Source organism: Vipera ursinii, assembly GCF_947247035.1.
Source record: "Vipera ursinii genome assembly, chromosome: Z".
In the NCBI taxonomy this organism is placed as follows: Eukaryota; Metazoa; Chordata; class Lepidosauria; order Squamata; family Viperidae; genus Vipera; species Vipera ursinii.
In genome coordinates this window covers 117,024,620-117,041,292 of record NC_139517.1, presented here as the reverse complement: position 1 = coordinate 117,041,292, position 16,673 = coordinate 117,024,620, and the positions used below count along the sequence as shown (strand labels likewise).

The 16,673-nt window shown below is 42.7% G+C and overlaps 1 protein-coding gene across 1 annotated transcript in view; it reads right to left on the bottom strand.

Annotated features, from left to right (window-relative positions):
- ADARB2 (adenosine deaminase RNA specific B2 (inactive)) overlaps positions 1–16,673 on the bottom strand; it is a gene marked incomplete at both ends in the record, with an annotated part of 478,028 nt that overhangs the window by 152,530 nt on the left and 308,825 nt on the right. The window contains one exon of the mRNA XM_083378222.1: positions 524–610. Within this exon, the coding sequence (XP_083234348.1) occupies positions 524–610 (87 nt within the window). The remainder of the gene's footprint in view (positions 1–523; positions 611–16,673) is intronic.

Here is a 16,673-nt window from a genome sequence, read left to right as displayed (position 1 = left end):
CCTGATTTTGATGAGGCTGTTATCTTGACAAGGCTATGACTTTTTCTGGCAGTAGGCTAAATAAATGCAAATCTATGTTCTTACCTGCAGGACTCTTAAAGATGGGTAGTTTAAGGAAATGCAATGTTTTTTTCCAATTATGAACACTAATATCTATACAAAAAGATGCTGCATATCTTCATATCTCCACAGGCCTTTCATACACACATTTACATTCTACACACATACATTACATACATTTTTTTCTCAATCTCACATAGGCAAAAATAATGTTTAACAAGCCAATGTAGATCACCATAAACAGGGTGGCTTAATATTAAAAGATTCAGCAAAAAAACAGATTTACTTGCACTTCCTTTAGTTTCAAAGACGGACTCTACTATTTCTAATTTCAGGAAAATGTAAGATACATGATAGCTGTCCAGAATTGCTTTTCAGAGCTAGATGGGTGGCATATAAATTTAATAAATGGAAAATAGAGGACTTCTTGTCTGATCCACATGAAGAAGATTAAAGTGCTTACTTAAATTCTCCTCATTTTCCATGTTTGCTGCTGAAGGATTCAAATACTTCAGGGGTGTAATGAAAGTTGACAAAATGCTTCCTTTTTCTGTAAGGAGAAAACAGAACAAAACATATTTATGAAATCTTGAGGGTTTTTCCCCCCAAATCATTTCTTGGCTAAGGCAGTAAATTTTATCTTTTATATCAATTCTGTATTCATGTCCAATTAAGTCATTGAAACAACTTACCTTTATTATTACCATTTCTTAATTTTAATAGAAAGGTGGTCAACCTGCGTTTATTTTGTTCCATTCATTGCTATTTAAACATCTGAGAAGGGAAATTGGGCTTGACAATTTGCTACTCTAGGGTAAAGAAAATTCTGAAAATGGAGTATGTAGATGGAATTTTAATTGCTAATCAGTTCTAGATTAACTAGAATTAAATGTTAAGTGCAGTAGAATAAACATTTGAGTGCCCACCTTCAGAAATTCTGTAGCCATGTTGCAATCTTCCAATTACATGCTGAAGTTAAATTCTTTCAGTGCCTTCATTGCCACATCTGGAATGAAACCAGTGGTGGAATTCAACTAGTTCTCACCAGTTCAGCAGAACCGGTAGCTAATTTTTTGTTGCCGAAGCCCAGAATGGACTTCCGGAAGCAGCATCCACACAGAGAACCGGTTGTTCACACATTTGAATCCCACCACTGAATGAAACTAATATTTGACCTGAATACAGTTGTGGTCCTAATTTATACAGACTCAATCTAAAAAGACCAAATCAGAGAATGATCCCCTATTGGTTATGAAGTGAAAAATTAACGAATCACATAAAAGTAATAAGCAAAGACTATCTCCATAGTCTCCCATCCAGGCATTAGGTAACATTATTAATCCTAGTGAGTGTAGGGTTTAGGGTGTGTGAGTGTGGGGAACAATACCCATACTTAATACAGTAGCATTGATATTATCTAGTTGAGTAAAGATTCATCTCAAAGCAAACAACCAAGCTTAGAGAGCACTAAGGACTCCATATTGTGTGAAGCCAGCCATGATTAAAAACTAGGAACTTGGTTTCCATATTCACACACACACACAAAATGGCCATGACCCTTATGCTTTCATCAGGCCCTATTGTGTGCTTGGCCCCCTGAGAGGATGGGGTCCCTGTCTCCTGTCTATGCTAGCAACTGTCAGTTCTTATATTTGTTATGAGAATTTTTAAACATTTATTTTAAAGTTGTTCATTGTCCACAGTCTTTTGTTAAATATAGACAGTGCTTGACTTAATACCACAACTGAACCCAAAATTTCCACTGCTAAGCAAACTCACATTGTTAAATGAGATTGTTCTAATTTACAACCTTTCTTGCTGCCCTTGTTAAGTGAATCACTGCAGTTGTTAGTAACATGATAGTTAAGTAAATATGGCTTCCCCATTGACTTTGCTTATCAGAAGATTGCAAAAGATGAACACATGACCCAGAGACACTGCATCTGTCATTAATTAATGCTAGTCGCCAAGCATCCATGTTTTGATCAAGTGATCACAGGGACACTGCAAAGGTTGTAAATGTGAAAAATGGTGATAAGTCACTTTTTTAAGTGCCATTGTAACTTTGAATGATGAGTAATTGAATGATTGTAAGTCACCTGTGCATAAAAAAACAACACAGAGAGTTTTAGAGGACTATACCAGTATATCTCGGTTAATAATTCCTGTTTTTAAAGAGTAGCTGGGGAGCTAGTTTAGTGTTCTGATGCCTTTCTTTATGTTCTCTTGATTTAAAGAAATCAAGAATGGGCAACATCTTACTTCCTTACTAAAGCCTGCATAAATTTTTGGAAATAAACATTCCTCTTTTTGTGTAGAAGCTAATGAGTGTAATTAATACCTGTATTTTTATATATTTTCTGATTTTTCAGCAAGGATTAGACAGAAGGCAACTGGTAGTTTGCCACACAAGCCTTAATTTTAGGGAATTACTTCCATTACCATCATACCCTAATGGATGGCTTTAAGCCATTTTGCATGTTGGCGATTTCTTAAATGGAATTTTTAAAAAAGCAATATTGGAAGAAGCGGTATCTTATAAATTACAAGTGATGTGCAATTCCAAACAATCAAATGCTTATATTTGGAAGGGAGATAGGGAAATTGTTACATTACTCTGTTTTAGTAATTCTCAAGTTTCATCAGCTCTCTATAATGTGTGGAGAACAATTTGTACTTGCAAAAATGTTACGTTTTAAAAATCCATATTGAATATATAGTTACGAAATTAAATCAGCTTAGTTGAGCTATAGTATAGGTCAATCTTCTCTTTCTCTTTGATTGGGTGTACTTCAGTTCTCTGAATTCTTGGAACTGGATTGTTCCAAGGTATTGAAACAATATCAAAGTGGATCAAGAGCCTGACCAAGCAGTTTCCTGCATCTGTAGCTTTCACTACATTGATCGAGCCTATTTCTGTAAATAACGTACAAAATTCGAAAATGTTAATACCCTGCTTTCCTTACAAGTCAGCCTTTTGCTCCTGACCCAAAATTTGATAAAATAAATAAAATAATACATAAATCTCATAAACACGTAAGTAGCGTCAGTGAATACTCAAACATGGCAATCAGAAGTAACCCAAACTTTCTGAGAAAATAGTTTCATATATACTCCACAAAATGCATGAATATGAAAAGGCTAACAGATTCCCCCAAGAGAAGATTCAACTTTGGCTCCACTGTAAAAATGACTTCTCAGCTTCTAAATGGGAAGCCCATCTTAAAACTTGGGAGAAATTAGGTTACATTTAGTCACAGGTGTTCAGTAAGAGCTACAATATCATCACATGCATCCTGCAGGTGTGAATTACAAGCCTCAACTTATGACTGGGTCATTTAACAACTGGTCAAAGTTACCCTCTCCAGAGCTACTTACAACTCAATTTCAAAGTTGTGATGGCTGTCTTCCCTCATCAGGGTCATGCAATTGCATTTTGGATGCTTGGCAACCAGCCTGTATTTATGACTGTTTGCAGAATCCCATAGCAATGTAACTGATTTTCAGTGGGTATTTTTTGTCAGAAATTGGCAAAAACACCCATTGGATACAATGGGTTCATTTAATGACTGTGGCATTCACTTAAGGACTGCTGCAACAAAGGTCATAAAATCAGGCGTGATCACATGGTCACCTGCAAAATGACAGTCTCATTAGGGATCTGTAGGCTAAAACATATAAGGACCAGTTGCTGGAATTCAATATGTCTAGTCTAATGAAGAGAAGGACAAGGGGTGACATGATAGCAGTCTTCCAGTATCTTAGGGGCTGCCACAAAGAAGAGGGAGTCAAGCTACTCTCCTAAGCACCTGAAGGCAGGACAAGAAGAAATGGCTGGAAATTGACCAAAGAGAGAAGCAACCTAGAATGAGGGAGAAATTTCCTGACAGTTAGAACAATTAACCAGTGGAACAACCTGCCTCCAGAAGCTGTGAATGCTCCAACACTGGAGATTTTTAAGAAGAGACTGGACAGTTATTTGTCTGAAATGGTATAGGGTTTCCTACCTGATCTCCAAGGTCCCTTCCATCATCATTATCATCATCATTATCATCATCATTATCATCATCATCATCATCATCATCATCATCATCATCATTATTATTATTATTATTATTATTATATAATATAAAACTTTTATTCATAAAATATGAAACTCAGTCAACCGAACACTCAAACTGACTGGCACTAATGGTTGACACAGATTGCTGCCAGCATCCTAGGTATCAACCAGGTATCTCCTTAAAATGTAAGATGTTCCGAGTAGCACAGTTTTTTGTAGCTTTGCTGAAGTCATTGCAGGAAGCTGCAATTTCTTGATGTATTTTGCAAAGTTTTTGTACATAGTTCTCAGTACCCCGATGACAATGGGTATCACTGTTACACGTTTCATCCATAATCGCGCAGCTTCAATGGCCAGTTTGCCATTATTATTATTGTTGTTGTTATTATTACAATCATAATTCCAGGCTCAATTGTATCACTTGCCTTCACTTGCCACCTGCCAATGTTTAATTCAATGTGGTAATGAGTAGCTGTTGTTCACTAATTAAGTGACCAATTTAGTAATTTACTAACTTCTTTATCAGTATTTTTACTGATACCAACCAGTTTCACTAAACAACAAAAGCACTTATTCAGCTTCCTCTAGAAATAACCACGACATATACTTTGAACACTCATGTTTCTTTTTTTAAGCATCAAACAAAGTCTGTAAGTATAAAAATAAAAGTAGGATCAAAGCCTTTTTAAGTACTTGAGAAAAACAACAACACATTGTTGGTTGATTGCTATAACCACTAGAGTTGGATTGCTGAGAGATGCATAATTAGGTGTAATCCCCACTAAGGGTGAAGGTGTCCATAAAGAAATAATCACTCTATATTTTATCTCTGTATGTCCTGTGGCTGGGCGACAGAAAGGGAAAACACTCTTGAAACTAAATTAAATAGTTTCTAAATCTAATTTTAGTAGCCTGAGCCAGATTTCAGACTGATTTCCATTGGAATCTAATAAAGACCCACACACATACTTTGCCTCTCTCTTATTGAAAACCCATCTCATGCATTAGAATTCTTTTTCTTTAACTTATTTCATTTGGCTGTTTATTAGAAGTAATGTAACATATTGTACTTCATGCTATAAATGGTGGCTCATTTTCAAGCTGGCTTGGAGTGGGTGATTAGGAAATGCTGAAGGACTAGTGGAATATGTTTATTTAAATGCCTATTTGCATTCATTTGTAGAAACTGTTGCTAAAATGCACTTTTCAAATAAGTAGTGGGTTGCTAAGAGCTGCAGGAATGTACATGATATAAAGCAATAATGTACCAAATCTACAAATCTCAAAATCATTTCCCCATTAAGGTCAGCAGCCACCTTCATGTAACACTCAGTTATCTATAAAATTATCCTTTCCAAGTTTTCCAACAGTCTTATAATATTCTAATAGGACTTGAGTGGAAATACAGATATTACTTTTTTCCCCATGAATGAGAATCGACCTGAGATACTCTGCTCCTAGAGGCTTAGCAATAATTTGCACTTCTCTTCATCAAGATGAATATCCCAGTCTTTTTCATGTTATTTTAATATTTCATTCAAAAATCTGACACCTTCTTTCTTTGACATTAAAAATACAACACTGCTGAATTAGATAACCAACAATTTGCTATCTTAAAAGATCAAGTTCTACAAATAACCTTGCTTTGCTCATTTGTTGCTGGAAAGCTTCCACTGATTTTCTTCATCAAACTTTAATTCAGTTGCAAATTCATTCAACCCTGTAGAAGATTTGTTTTCAAAACTGACTTTGCATTGATGTGCATATAAAAAAGTGAGGACTCTACCATTTAAAACTATAAATTAGAATTTATAAAGGAGAAAGTTGAAGATCAGCTGAAGTCTAAAGTTTCTTTTTCCTTTGGCACATTCATTATAGAGAGATCTGAAGCCCTGGATGGAGGTAGGGTAATATCAAACCCCCTACAGTGAGCAAGATCAAGGAAACAAGAATGACAAAGGCATCTGTAATTCCAGTCTGAGTAAATACAGAATCTTGAAAACCGTAGGAGTAATTTTCCAGCCATAGATATGAGTTAATTAAGGTGGAGTCTCTTTGAAGCAGCTTCTCCATATCTCTCACAAGCAGTTATAGGGAGAGAAGTGTAGCCATCTTGACAAAATATAGATGTATCACTTTGCTTTGTAGAGGTTTTGGACTTTATAAATTTATTCTAGGAAAACCCATATATATATAGCCCAGTATTCTGTTATCAACCTTGTGTAAGTTTCTTCCTGGTGTATCGTAACTCTTGATTCTCCAGGCTTTAACACTTTATTCTTGAAGAGCATTCAGCAAATGTTCACAGACCGCATTCAAATAAATTTCTTTAGCACAGACACGAATGAGCACAGAAGGCCTGTTGATTTTAAAACACAGAAAGCAAAGTGTCTGTCTGTCTGTCTATCTATCTATCTATCTATCTATCTATCTATCTATCTATCTATCTATCTATCTATCTATCTATCATCTATCTATCTATCTATCTATCTATCTATCTATCTATCTATCTATCTATCTATCTATTATCTATCTATCTATCTATCATCTATCTATCTATCTATCTATCTATCTATCTATCTATCTATCTGTCATCTATCTAACTCTGTCTTTCTGTCTGTCTGTCTGTATTTATCTATCATCTATCTATCTATCTATCTATCTATCTATCTATCTATCTATCTATCTATCTATCTATCTATCTCTTTCTGTCTGTCTATCTATCTATCTATCTATCATCTATCTATCTATCTATCTATCTATCTATCTATCTATCTATCTATCTATCTATCTATCTATCTATCTATCTATCTATCTATCATCTATCTGTCATCTATCTATCTCTTTCTATCTATCTATCTATCTGTCTATCTATCTATCTATCTATCTATCTATCTATCTATCTATCTATCTATCATCTATCTATTGTTTTTTTTTCTAAAAAAAAGGTGCCGGAACTCTCATCTTGTTAAGCTTTTATTTATATAATTTTATTTATATATTTATTTATATAATTAAAAAATCATTCAATTCTTAACATAAATTTAATTGTTTGTATTTAAGGCAAATGTTCATAGTAAATTCCAAAGTTTTGTCCAATTCTTGTCCGGCAAGTCTTTGAGATTTGAGCCAAGTTTAATTCATAATCGCCTTTAGTTTTTTCATCTGTTTTTGGCTTAGATGAAGTAATGCATCTTTCAGGCATTCACTAAATAAATTAGAATTTGTGGTGAGAATCTCCTTAAATACAAACAGCTCATAAGCCAGACCTACCTATATTAGCAACCACATTATTGATGACTTGTACATACCATTTTAAAGATGTGATCACATTGGTTCAAGTGAATGAGATGCTCCTATAACCCAAAATGCATGCTGTTAATTCATCCCTGCCAAAATAGTTATTTTCATCAGACTTAGTTCATGATGAACTTAGAACGCTAAATTCTGTTTTATCAAATTCATCATGAAGACAGCATAGTAGACTGCCATGGGGTGAAAGATTGTGGGATAGCTCCCCCATGTTTATATACTGCAGGTGGGTATAGTAAAGATGGAAATTTTTTTGTCTACTTGAAAAATGCTGTCTTGCACTTTAATAGAGGAAACAACTTTTGCATATATAGTATGACATATATTGAGTTCCATTTGGAAGGACTAGCAGTGGGAGATAATAGATGTCTAATACAAGTGCATATGCTGCCTTCAACATATATGTTTTTAATTGATGAAGTCATGTTACTGACAAGATAATGAATTGCAAAGAAACTGTTATTAATACACAAGTTAAACATTTTGTTTCTATTTCTTTACAACTGCTGATAAAAAAACGGCCTGGCCATGTTCAAATTACTCATACAAGAGAACAGGCTTAGGTGAGGGGGAAAGTGTTACAATTCAATCTATTTATGAATATGAATGAATATGTCCATAATTGCCCAGTGTATTTTAACAATGATATAGAACTGTGCTATGAAGAGCTTACAATTTACATTTCTTATTCTTGGGGAATTAATGACAGAAAGAAAATGGATTGAAAAAAGTAGATGCAAAAATAGCATTAGATAAATATGAGAAAACATAGTTGCATATCCTTAAGTAATTTATGAAAAAAATCCTTAAGATTACCACTTCAGATAGATGTACAAAATCTGCAAGAATCCAGATAACCACTAAAATAGTAGCTATGAGACACAGTTTCTGGCTGAGGGAGGTGACCCCCAGCCCCTCCAGGCCACATGGGACGATGTGGTCAAACCAGGTTAAGTCAGTGCAGCAGTTCAGGGGCAATCCATGTGAGGTGATGTGTCTCCCGCAATGCACACCGATGTTGCAGAGCTTGCAGTCACTGAGCCAGATACCAGTGCAGGGTAGTGGGAGGGTGAGGGTGGTGGGCAGGCCAAGGCGGCGGCAGATGTCATGGGCCAGGCGCTCCAGGGCAGCCATGTAGGCGCGCAGGGCAAGGAGGTGGCAGCGCAGGTCCAGCACCGGGTAGGCCACCAGCTGGCCCAGCCCGTGGAAGGTCAGCAACCTGCAACACCCCACGTGTGCCACCTCTGTGCCCAGCATCTGCAGCCACCCCGCCAGCACCTCCTCCACCCCACTGCCCACCCCGCACAGCCCTGCCATGTAGAGCAGCCCCCGCGGCTCCCACAGCACTGTGGTGTTGCCGGTCCCATCTCCTTCAGGTATATTCAGGGCTACTGTTAAAAAGAGGTGAAGAGGGAGATCGTGTCCGCCAGGCCTCACCTCCCCATTGGGCCAAGGGTCTTGCAGAAGGCAGGGTGGACTTGACAAATACGAGTTATTTGAGGAGGGGGTTTCTTTGCCACTGCATTTTCTCCTTCTGACTTGTGATCAGCCTGGCTGACACAGGTGAGCACAAGGCAAGAGTGCACATGCAGGGCAAAATTAAGTGCTGCTCCCCACCTCCCACTCCTGGTCATCTCTTATTTACAGCTAGGAGATGATGTAGTTGGGCAGCTGGGAGGGGTGCAAAGTTGCGGCCAACTCGCCTTCATTGCAGACAACTTGCATGTGCAATGTTTGCCGGCTGGGTCTTTTGGCGCACTCATCAGCAATTCCTATTGGCTTTTGAAAGCCAATAGAGGGAGTAGCACAGCTTGTGCAAAAGTTGAAAAAAATCCATCAAAAAAAGGTGCGGGAACTTCGTTCTGAGCGTTCTATGAGAATAAAAGCCCTGTATCTATCTATCTATCTATCTATCTATCTATCTATCTATCTATCTATCTATCTATCTATCTATCTATCTATCTATCATCTATCTATCATCTATCATCTCCCAGAATTTTGGCCTGGGTTCTTTTTTATCAGTTGTATTTCCTGTCAATCATATGCTTCCGGGATGCTTTAAAGCAGACATGTCAAACTCGCGATGTCACATGATGTCATGCAATGTATCGGAATGATTTTGTCATTGCCAGTAATGGGGTGGGAGCAGCTTCTGCATGACGCATCCAGCCCACGAGCTGGCAGTTTGAAACCCCTGCTCTAAAGCAAGAAATTATGTCACAGAATCCATACTTTCCTCAAATAGTGGCATTCATAATCATATTGCCTTGGATACTAGAGATAATATATTGCCATCTCAGGATTAGTTATTGGGCAAGCATTCCCTGTCAGTGCATGTTTCAACATTATCATTCTATTTTAAGCTTAAAATTGAAGATTATGGCATGTACTTCAGAAACCTGTTATTGTTTTGCTCTTCAGGGATACAATTACATATAATCAGAACCTTATTAGAAAAGGTTATTTGTCTTCTAATTAATAGCATCCACATCAATGATTTCCTGCTACCTTATGCTTTAAATGACAGCTATGCTACATAACTACCAGGTTGACAATATAAACTTGATATGGAGCTTTGCTTACAAATTGAAGTCTTGCTGAAATGCAGATTTATACAATGATGCAAGTCAGCATTGTTGTATACACACTAATTAGATGCACTTTTGTCTTATAGTAGATGCAGCTTCCGCAGATGGTAACAATTGGTCAACCTTGTCCAGACTGGGAAGCTAAACAGTATTAAACTTGGTTAGTACTTGAATGGAAAACCATTAGGCAATTCCAGGGTTGTAGACCAAAATGTGTGTTGCAAAACAATCCCAGAATAAACCACTGTCAACTCATTTCCATATTGTTACCAAACTCCCTATATGGATACATCTATGTATTTATCAGAAGTTAAATTTGATTTAAGGGCATTTTGCTTCTTTACTTTCAGAATGTTCAATATTTGACTTTATGGAATCAGAACATTCATTTATGGTGTGATTATGCATAATAAAGAACTCCTTGCTTAACACTTGGACAAGACTCTATCATCTATGAGATATGTATAAAATATATGTAGGAAGGCAAGTGAAATTGAAATCCAAACACAAACATCACAACAACTTAAATTTTTATGCAATTCCTCTGTTGGTCTCTAGTTTTAAAATTTAAAAATCTAGAAAGTCTGTACCAAAAAAGCTGACTCGCTTTTTCTTTTCATTTGAAAGGTAAAGTAAATGATTAATGATTAAAGGCTCTCTGTTTAATCCCCTATCTACCAGAAACTGGGTGAGATTTGATCTTCTCTTATAATGCATATTTAACCTTAATCCTCTCTAGCCTCTGCTTTGTAGCATGAGTTGATCTTTTACTGCTCATTCCATTCCAGGATTCTCTTAGAGGCACAGAAAAATTGTGCATATTTAATCAAGGAAGACAGAGGAGTTACATCTGTTTAATAAGTGAGGGCTGGATGACAATAGCTTTGGTTAGTCACTTTACATTAACAAGCAAAGCCTGGGTGAAAATGTCATTCTAAGCTAGGGGTGGGTCACATTTTCAACTTAGGATGCTTAGCTATTTGCTTTGCATTCACATGGTTGCCGGGGACAGAGTAAACTCATCACTTTCTGCTTTGCAATGGTCTTGTAGATTGTGGCTTCTTTTCTTAAACCAGCAGTGAAGAGAGTTTCACTGAGGCTGTAAGCAGAGGACACATCACACATGGAATTTCCACCACTCACAGATCAGACCTACAACTATCTGTTCATGTGCTCTTGTCTTTGTTATGCAGCAGACAACATTAACTTCCAAGTTTAGTATTATCCAAGTATCATTATCGAAGCACAATGTGCCAACCTGTCCTCTGACTGGAGACTAAAACATATAAGGAACAGTTGCTGGAATCGGGTATGTCTAGTCTAATGAAGAGAAGGATGAGGGGTGACATGATAGCAGTCTTCCAATATCTCAGGAGTTGCCACAAAGAAGAGGGAGTCAAGCTATTCTCCAAAGCACATGAAGGCAGGACAAGAAACAATGGCTGGAAATTGACCAAAGAGAGAAGTAACCTAGAACTACGGAGAAAGTTCCTGAAAGTGAGAACAATTAACCAGTGGAACAACCTGCCTCCAGAAGCTGTGAATGCTCCAACACTGGAAGTCTTTAAGAAGAGCCTGGACAGCCATTTGTCTGAAATGGTATAGGGCTTCCTCCCTGAGCAGGGGATTGGAGTAAATGACCTCCAAGATCCCTTCCAACTTTATTATTATTATTATTATTATTATTATTATTATTATTATTATTATTATTATTATTATTATTATGTTTTCCTTCCCCATATACTTAATGGTTAAGATGGCGGACGTGCGGGCGGACGTGTGAGGTTGAGCTCTGCAGGTCCGAGAAGATAGGCGTCTTAGGAGCCCCTCAGGGTTTTTTCTTTTATGCCCTGGGTTGGGGGAAGTGTGGCAGCGATGAATTTTGCAGTTGGTTAGGTCTTCTGCCAGCTTGGCCGGCGTTCCGCTGGGCTGTCGGTTTGCTGCCTGCTCAGCTGGTTGTCGCGGAGTTTCCTGCTATGTCGGGCGGTCTTCTCGGCTTCTTCGGCGGCGTTTGGAGTTCCCAGCGGCCGACGGCGGCGGTGTTTCGGCGGCGGCGACGGAGCTGTTTGCGAGCTGCTTTGGCCCGCTTTTTCTATCGCTCTTTCTCGACCGCTTTTTTCGATCGGCCTGCCTCTGCTTTTTGCCTGTATCGACGACACTTTTGGTCCATCCTAATGGCGACGACGACGGCGGCGTTGTTCCCGGGCCGTTTTCGGGCCACTTTACCATCGACTGCTGTGGTCTGGCCTGCTTCTACCGGACCGTTTATCCCGCTACCGCCTGGGCCTTTTTGGCCCGCTTTTCATCGGCGGTGGCGGCGGCTTTCCCTGGATTGTTTGCGGCTTTGGCGGCGTTCCGGTGGTAACGGTGATGGCGGCGGCGGCGTCCATAGCGACCCAGCGGCAGTGGCTCCGATGACTCAGCGATGGCGTTATGGCCGGTTCGCCGGTTCCCCGGTTGGTTCTGCATATCCCAGATGGGTTGGCACCCCCATTGTTCCTGATGGCCCTGAAGGTTCCTGGGCTAGCCGGTGGATCCTGGTGGAGCCCAGTGGAGCCTTGTGGACCTGGGTCATTTCGAAGGACCCTGGAAGACCGGTGCTCCCCAACACTTGTTGTGATCTGGCTGGTGTCTCGGGATTTCGAGGGGGCTCCGGGGAACTTAATGGACCTGGGGGAGTCAATCTTTGTTGACCACAGTCTGGAAGGCCCTAATAATTATGGAACTGAGGGCCCATGGAGTGGTGGTCAGTTACAACCTCTAGGAATGGCGGGACAACAGGGGACTTGGCCGTTAGCAGAATTGACTATGATGGTTTGTTATTTCTGCCTTTACAATCGACCACGCATTGCCCTTTACACCCCCAAAGGACTCAGAGAACTCTGGGTATTAGCCATTGTGAGAGGATGGCTGAATCTACATCTGCTGCCCCTAGAGGTGAGAGCTCTATGGGGCATGCTATACCCAGTGCGGTTGTTCCAGACTACCATCCCCCTGAGAACTGGCTCTGCGGCCGTCGTGAGAGGACGGTGGTAGGCCTGCCCGGGGGGTTTATCCAGCTGAGTGGCAGCGGCTGGATGGAGGCCTGGGACACCTCCTCTGAATAGATCCTCCTCACGGACTATTATCTATGGACTGCCTGCGATCCGGACTGCTATTTATGCCTTCCTTTAAATATTCTTCCATGGACTTGTTCGCCCTCAGGGGTGCTCCCCCCTCCTGGGTGCGACCCGCCTTGCCAGCCGATTATAACCTCGAGGAAGGGCCCATTTATTGGGACCCTGAGAGTTGGCTGGGCACGGGTAGGGGCCTTTGACGTAGACCTAACAAGAGGCCCCTGATTATTTTTTTGTCAAAATTTTTTAGGGGGTTAGGGAGGCGAGAGCGTTCTTTTGGTTGTTTGGACAAGGGGGGCGATCCAACAACCTCTGTTCTGGCTAGTGCCGATGTAGATCGCAGGGGGGAGGAGCGGGGGTCGGTTACCTCCGGGGCTCCAGGGCTGGTCGTGGGGCTACCTATTCCCACGACATCAGGGAATGGCAGCAGATGTAGGAGCAGAGGGCCGTATCGATCTCAGGGAAGGCCTCTCCGCTGCTTACAAGCGGTGGGGCACTCCAACCCTCTGGCTCTACCCCAAGGTCCCGGGAGTGAGGGTGTGCAGCCTCCTGAGCTCCGGCTGGTGTATTTGAACGCCAGGTCTGTCTCTAATAAGGCTCCTCTCGTCTGCGACTTGGTTGAGGGTGAGCAGGCGGACCTGGCTTGCATCACGGAGACTTGGTTGGGCCCAGAGGGCGGTATTCCTCTGGTTGACCTTTGCCCACCAGGTTTCCGGATGCTGCACCGGCCTCGGGCTCAGGGTAGGGGTGGGGGTGTGGCTGTTGTTATGAGGGAGACCTTGTGTCCGCGGGAGGCCACTGTTCCCCAGATAGTCGGGTGTGAGTCTCTCTTTCTGAGATGCGGCCCTGGTGCGCAGTTGGGCTTGCTGCTGGTGTACCTTTCACCTAGTCACGCAGCAGCAGCCCTGCCTGAGCTGCTCGATGTCCTCTCTGGGCTGGTGATTGAGTTCCCGAAACTTATAGTTTTGGGGGACTTCAATCTACCATCGCTGGGAGGATCATCTGAGTTGGCTCGGGAGTTCATGGCTTCCATGACGGCCATGGACCTGACGCAAGTAATTTTGGGACCGACTCATGAGGGAGGCCACACCCTTGACTTAGTTTTCTTATCTGGACGGTGGTTAGATGATCTTGGTGGGGGCTCTCCAATTATTATGCCCCTGTCATGGACCGATCATCATCTCCTGCGGCTGGTCTTCCGTTTTGCCACCCCCCGCCGTGGGTGTATGGAACCAATTAAATGGTACCGCCCCAGACGCTTAATGGATCCCCAGAGGTTCCAGGCGGCGCTGGGGTCCCCACCTGCCTCCCTTGCTCACAGCTCGGCAGATGCCTTAGTGGAAGCCTGGGAAAGGACGGCCACTGAGGCTCTTGACCGAGTTGTACCCCTGCGGCCCCTGACCCGGTGCAGATCCCGTCGAGCTCCATGGTTCTCTGCGGAGCTCCGGGAGATGAAGCGTCGGAGACGGGGCCTAGAGAGCGCTTGGAGGTCCAGCCGATCCGAATCCGACCGATTGCGACTAAGAGCCTACATTAGGTCTTATCTCGCTGCGATAAGGGAGGCGAGGTCTAACCACTTCGCCACCCTTATCGCGTCCGCAGATAATCGCCCGGCCGCCCTGTTTAGGGTGACTCGCTCCCTCCTAAATCAGGAGGTGAGGGAGGATCCCTTGCAGGGTCGTGCCGAGGAGTTTAACCAGCATCTGTCGGACAAAATCGCTCGGATTCGGACCGGTCTGGACTCTGACTGGGCAGAGTCTGGCGATCAGGACACGGGCAGTCTTGTCGATACCACCTGGGATGAGTTTGATTCTGTGACTCCGGAGGAAGTGGACAGGATCATGGGGAGGCTGAGCACCACCACATGTTTATTGCACCCGTGCCCTTCCTGGCTGCTCTATGCAGCCCGGGAGAGGACACGCAGCTGGTTCCAGGCAGTTATATCGGCTTCTCTGAGTGAGGGTAGCTTCCCCGCCGTCTTGAAAGAGGCGGTGGTGAGGCCTCTCCTCAAGAAGCCTGCCTTGGACCCAGCTGTATTGAACAACTTTCGTCCTGTCTCTAACCTTCGCTTTCTTGCGAAGGTTGTTGAGAGTGTGGTGGCGCATCAGCTCCCTCTGGTCCTGGATGAAGCGGATTATCTAGACCCATATCAATCGGGTTTCAGGCCCGGGCACAGCACGGAGACGGCATTGGTTGCGCTGGTGAATGATCTCTGGAGGGCTCGGGACAGGGGATATTCCTCTGTTCTAGTCCTATTAGACCTCTCGGTGGCTTTCGATACCATCGACCATGGTATCTTGCTGCGGCGTCTCAGGGGACTGGGAGTGGGAGGCACAGTCTTACAGTGGTTCTCCTCCTATCTCCAGGGACGTTCGCAGTCGGTGTTGGCAGGAGGGCAGAGGTCGACCGCGAGGTCTCTCGTTTGTGGAGTTCCTCAGGGGTCAGTCCTCTCGCCTCTCCTGTTCAACATCTACATGAAACCGCTGGGTGAGATCATTCGTGGTTTTGGAGTTGGGTATCATCAGTACGCTGATGATACCCAACTTTTCCTTTCGACCCCAAACCACCCCAGTGATGCCCTCAACGTGATGTCCCGTTGCCTGGAGGCGGTTCGGGTCTGGATGGGGAGGAACAGACTTCAACTCAACCCCGACAAGACTGAGTGGCTTTGCATACCTTCATCCCGGGTTTATTCGGACATTCAACCTCTTGCTATGGGGGGTGAACTATTACCCCCCGTAGATAGGGCTCGCAACTTGGGAGTCCTCCTAGATTCACGGCTCACCTTGGAAGACCATATAGGAGCTGTGACTAGGGGGGCTTTTGCCCAGGTTCGCCTGGTGCGCCAGTTGCGGCCCTATCTTAGCCGGGATGATTTGTGCACGGTCACTCATGCGCTCGTGGCCTCTCATCTGGACTACTGCAACGCTCTCTACATGGGGCTGCCCTTGAGGACCACCCGGAAGCTCCAACTGGTACAGAATGCAGCCGCGAGAATTGTGTTGGGAGTCTCCCGATACTCCCACGTTACACCTCTGCTCCGTGAGCTGCATTGGTTGCCAGTTGTCTTCCGGGTGAGATTCAAGGTACTGGTAATGGTGTTCAAAGCCCTCCATGGCATGGGGCCGGATTACCTTGGGGAACATCTGTTGCCGGCATCAAGCTCCCTGCGCCCTGTGCGTTCCCACAGAGAGGGCCTCCTCAGGGTGCCACCGATCAGAGAATGTCGATTGGTGGCCCCCAGGGGGAGATCCTTCTCTTTGGGCGCTCCGGAGCTGTGGAATCAGCTACTGGTAGAGCTCTGGATGGCGCCCGATCTTCGCTCCTTTCGTCGCGATCTCAAGACGTTTTTGTTTGTACAAGCCGGCCTAGCCTGATGGGGATTGGTGGGGTTTTTTATTTTTTGGTTTCTTAATTTTATCTTGGGGTTTTATAATTGTATACCAATTGTTTTAACTTGGGCAATCATTTAATCTCTTTTTAATGTTTGTATTTAGTATTTTACTCTGCCCTGTGAACCGCCCTGAGTCCTCA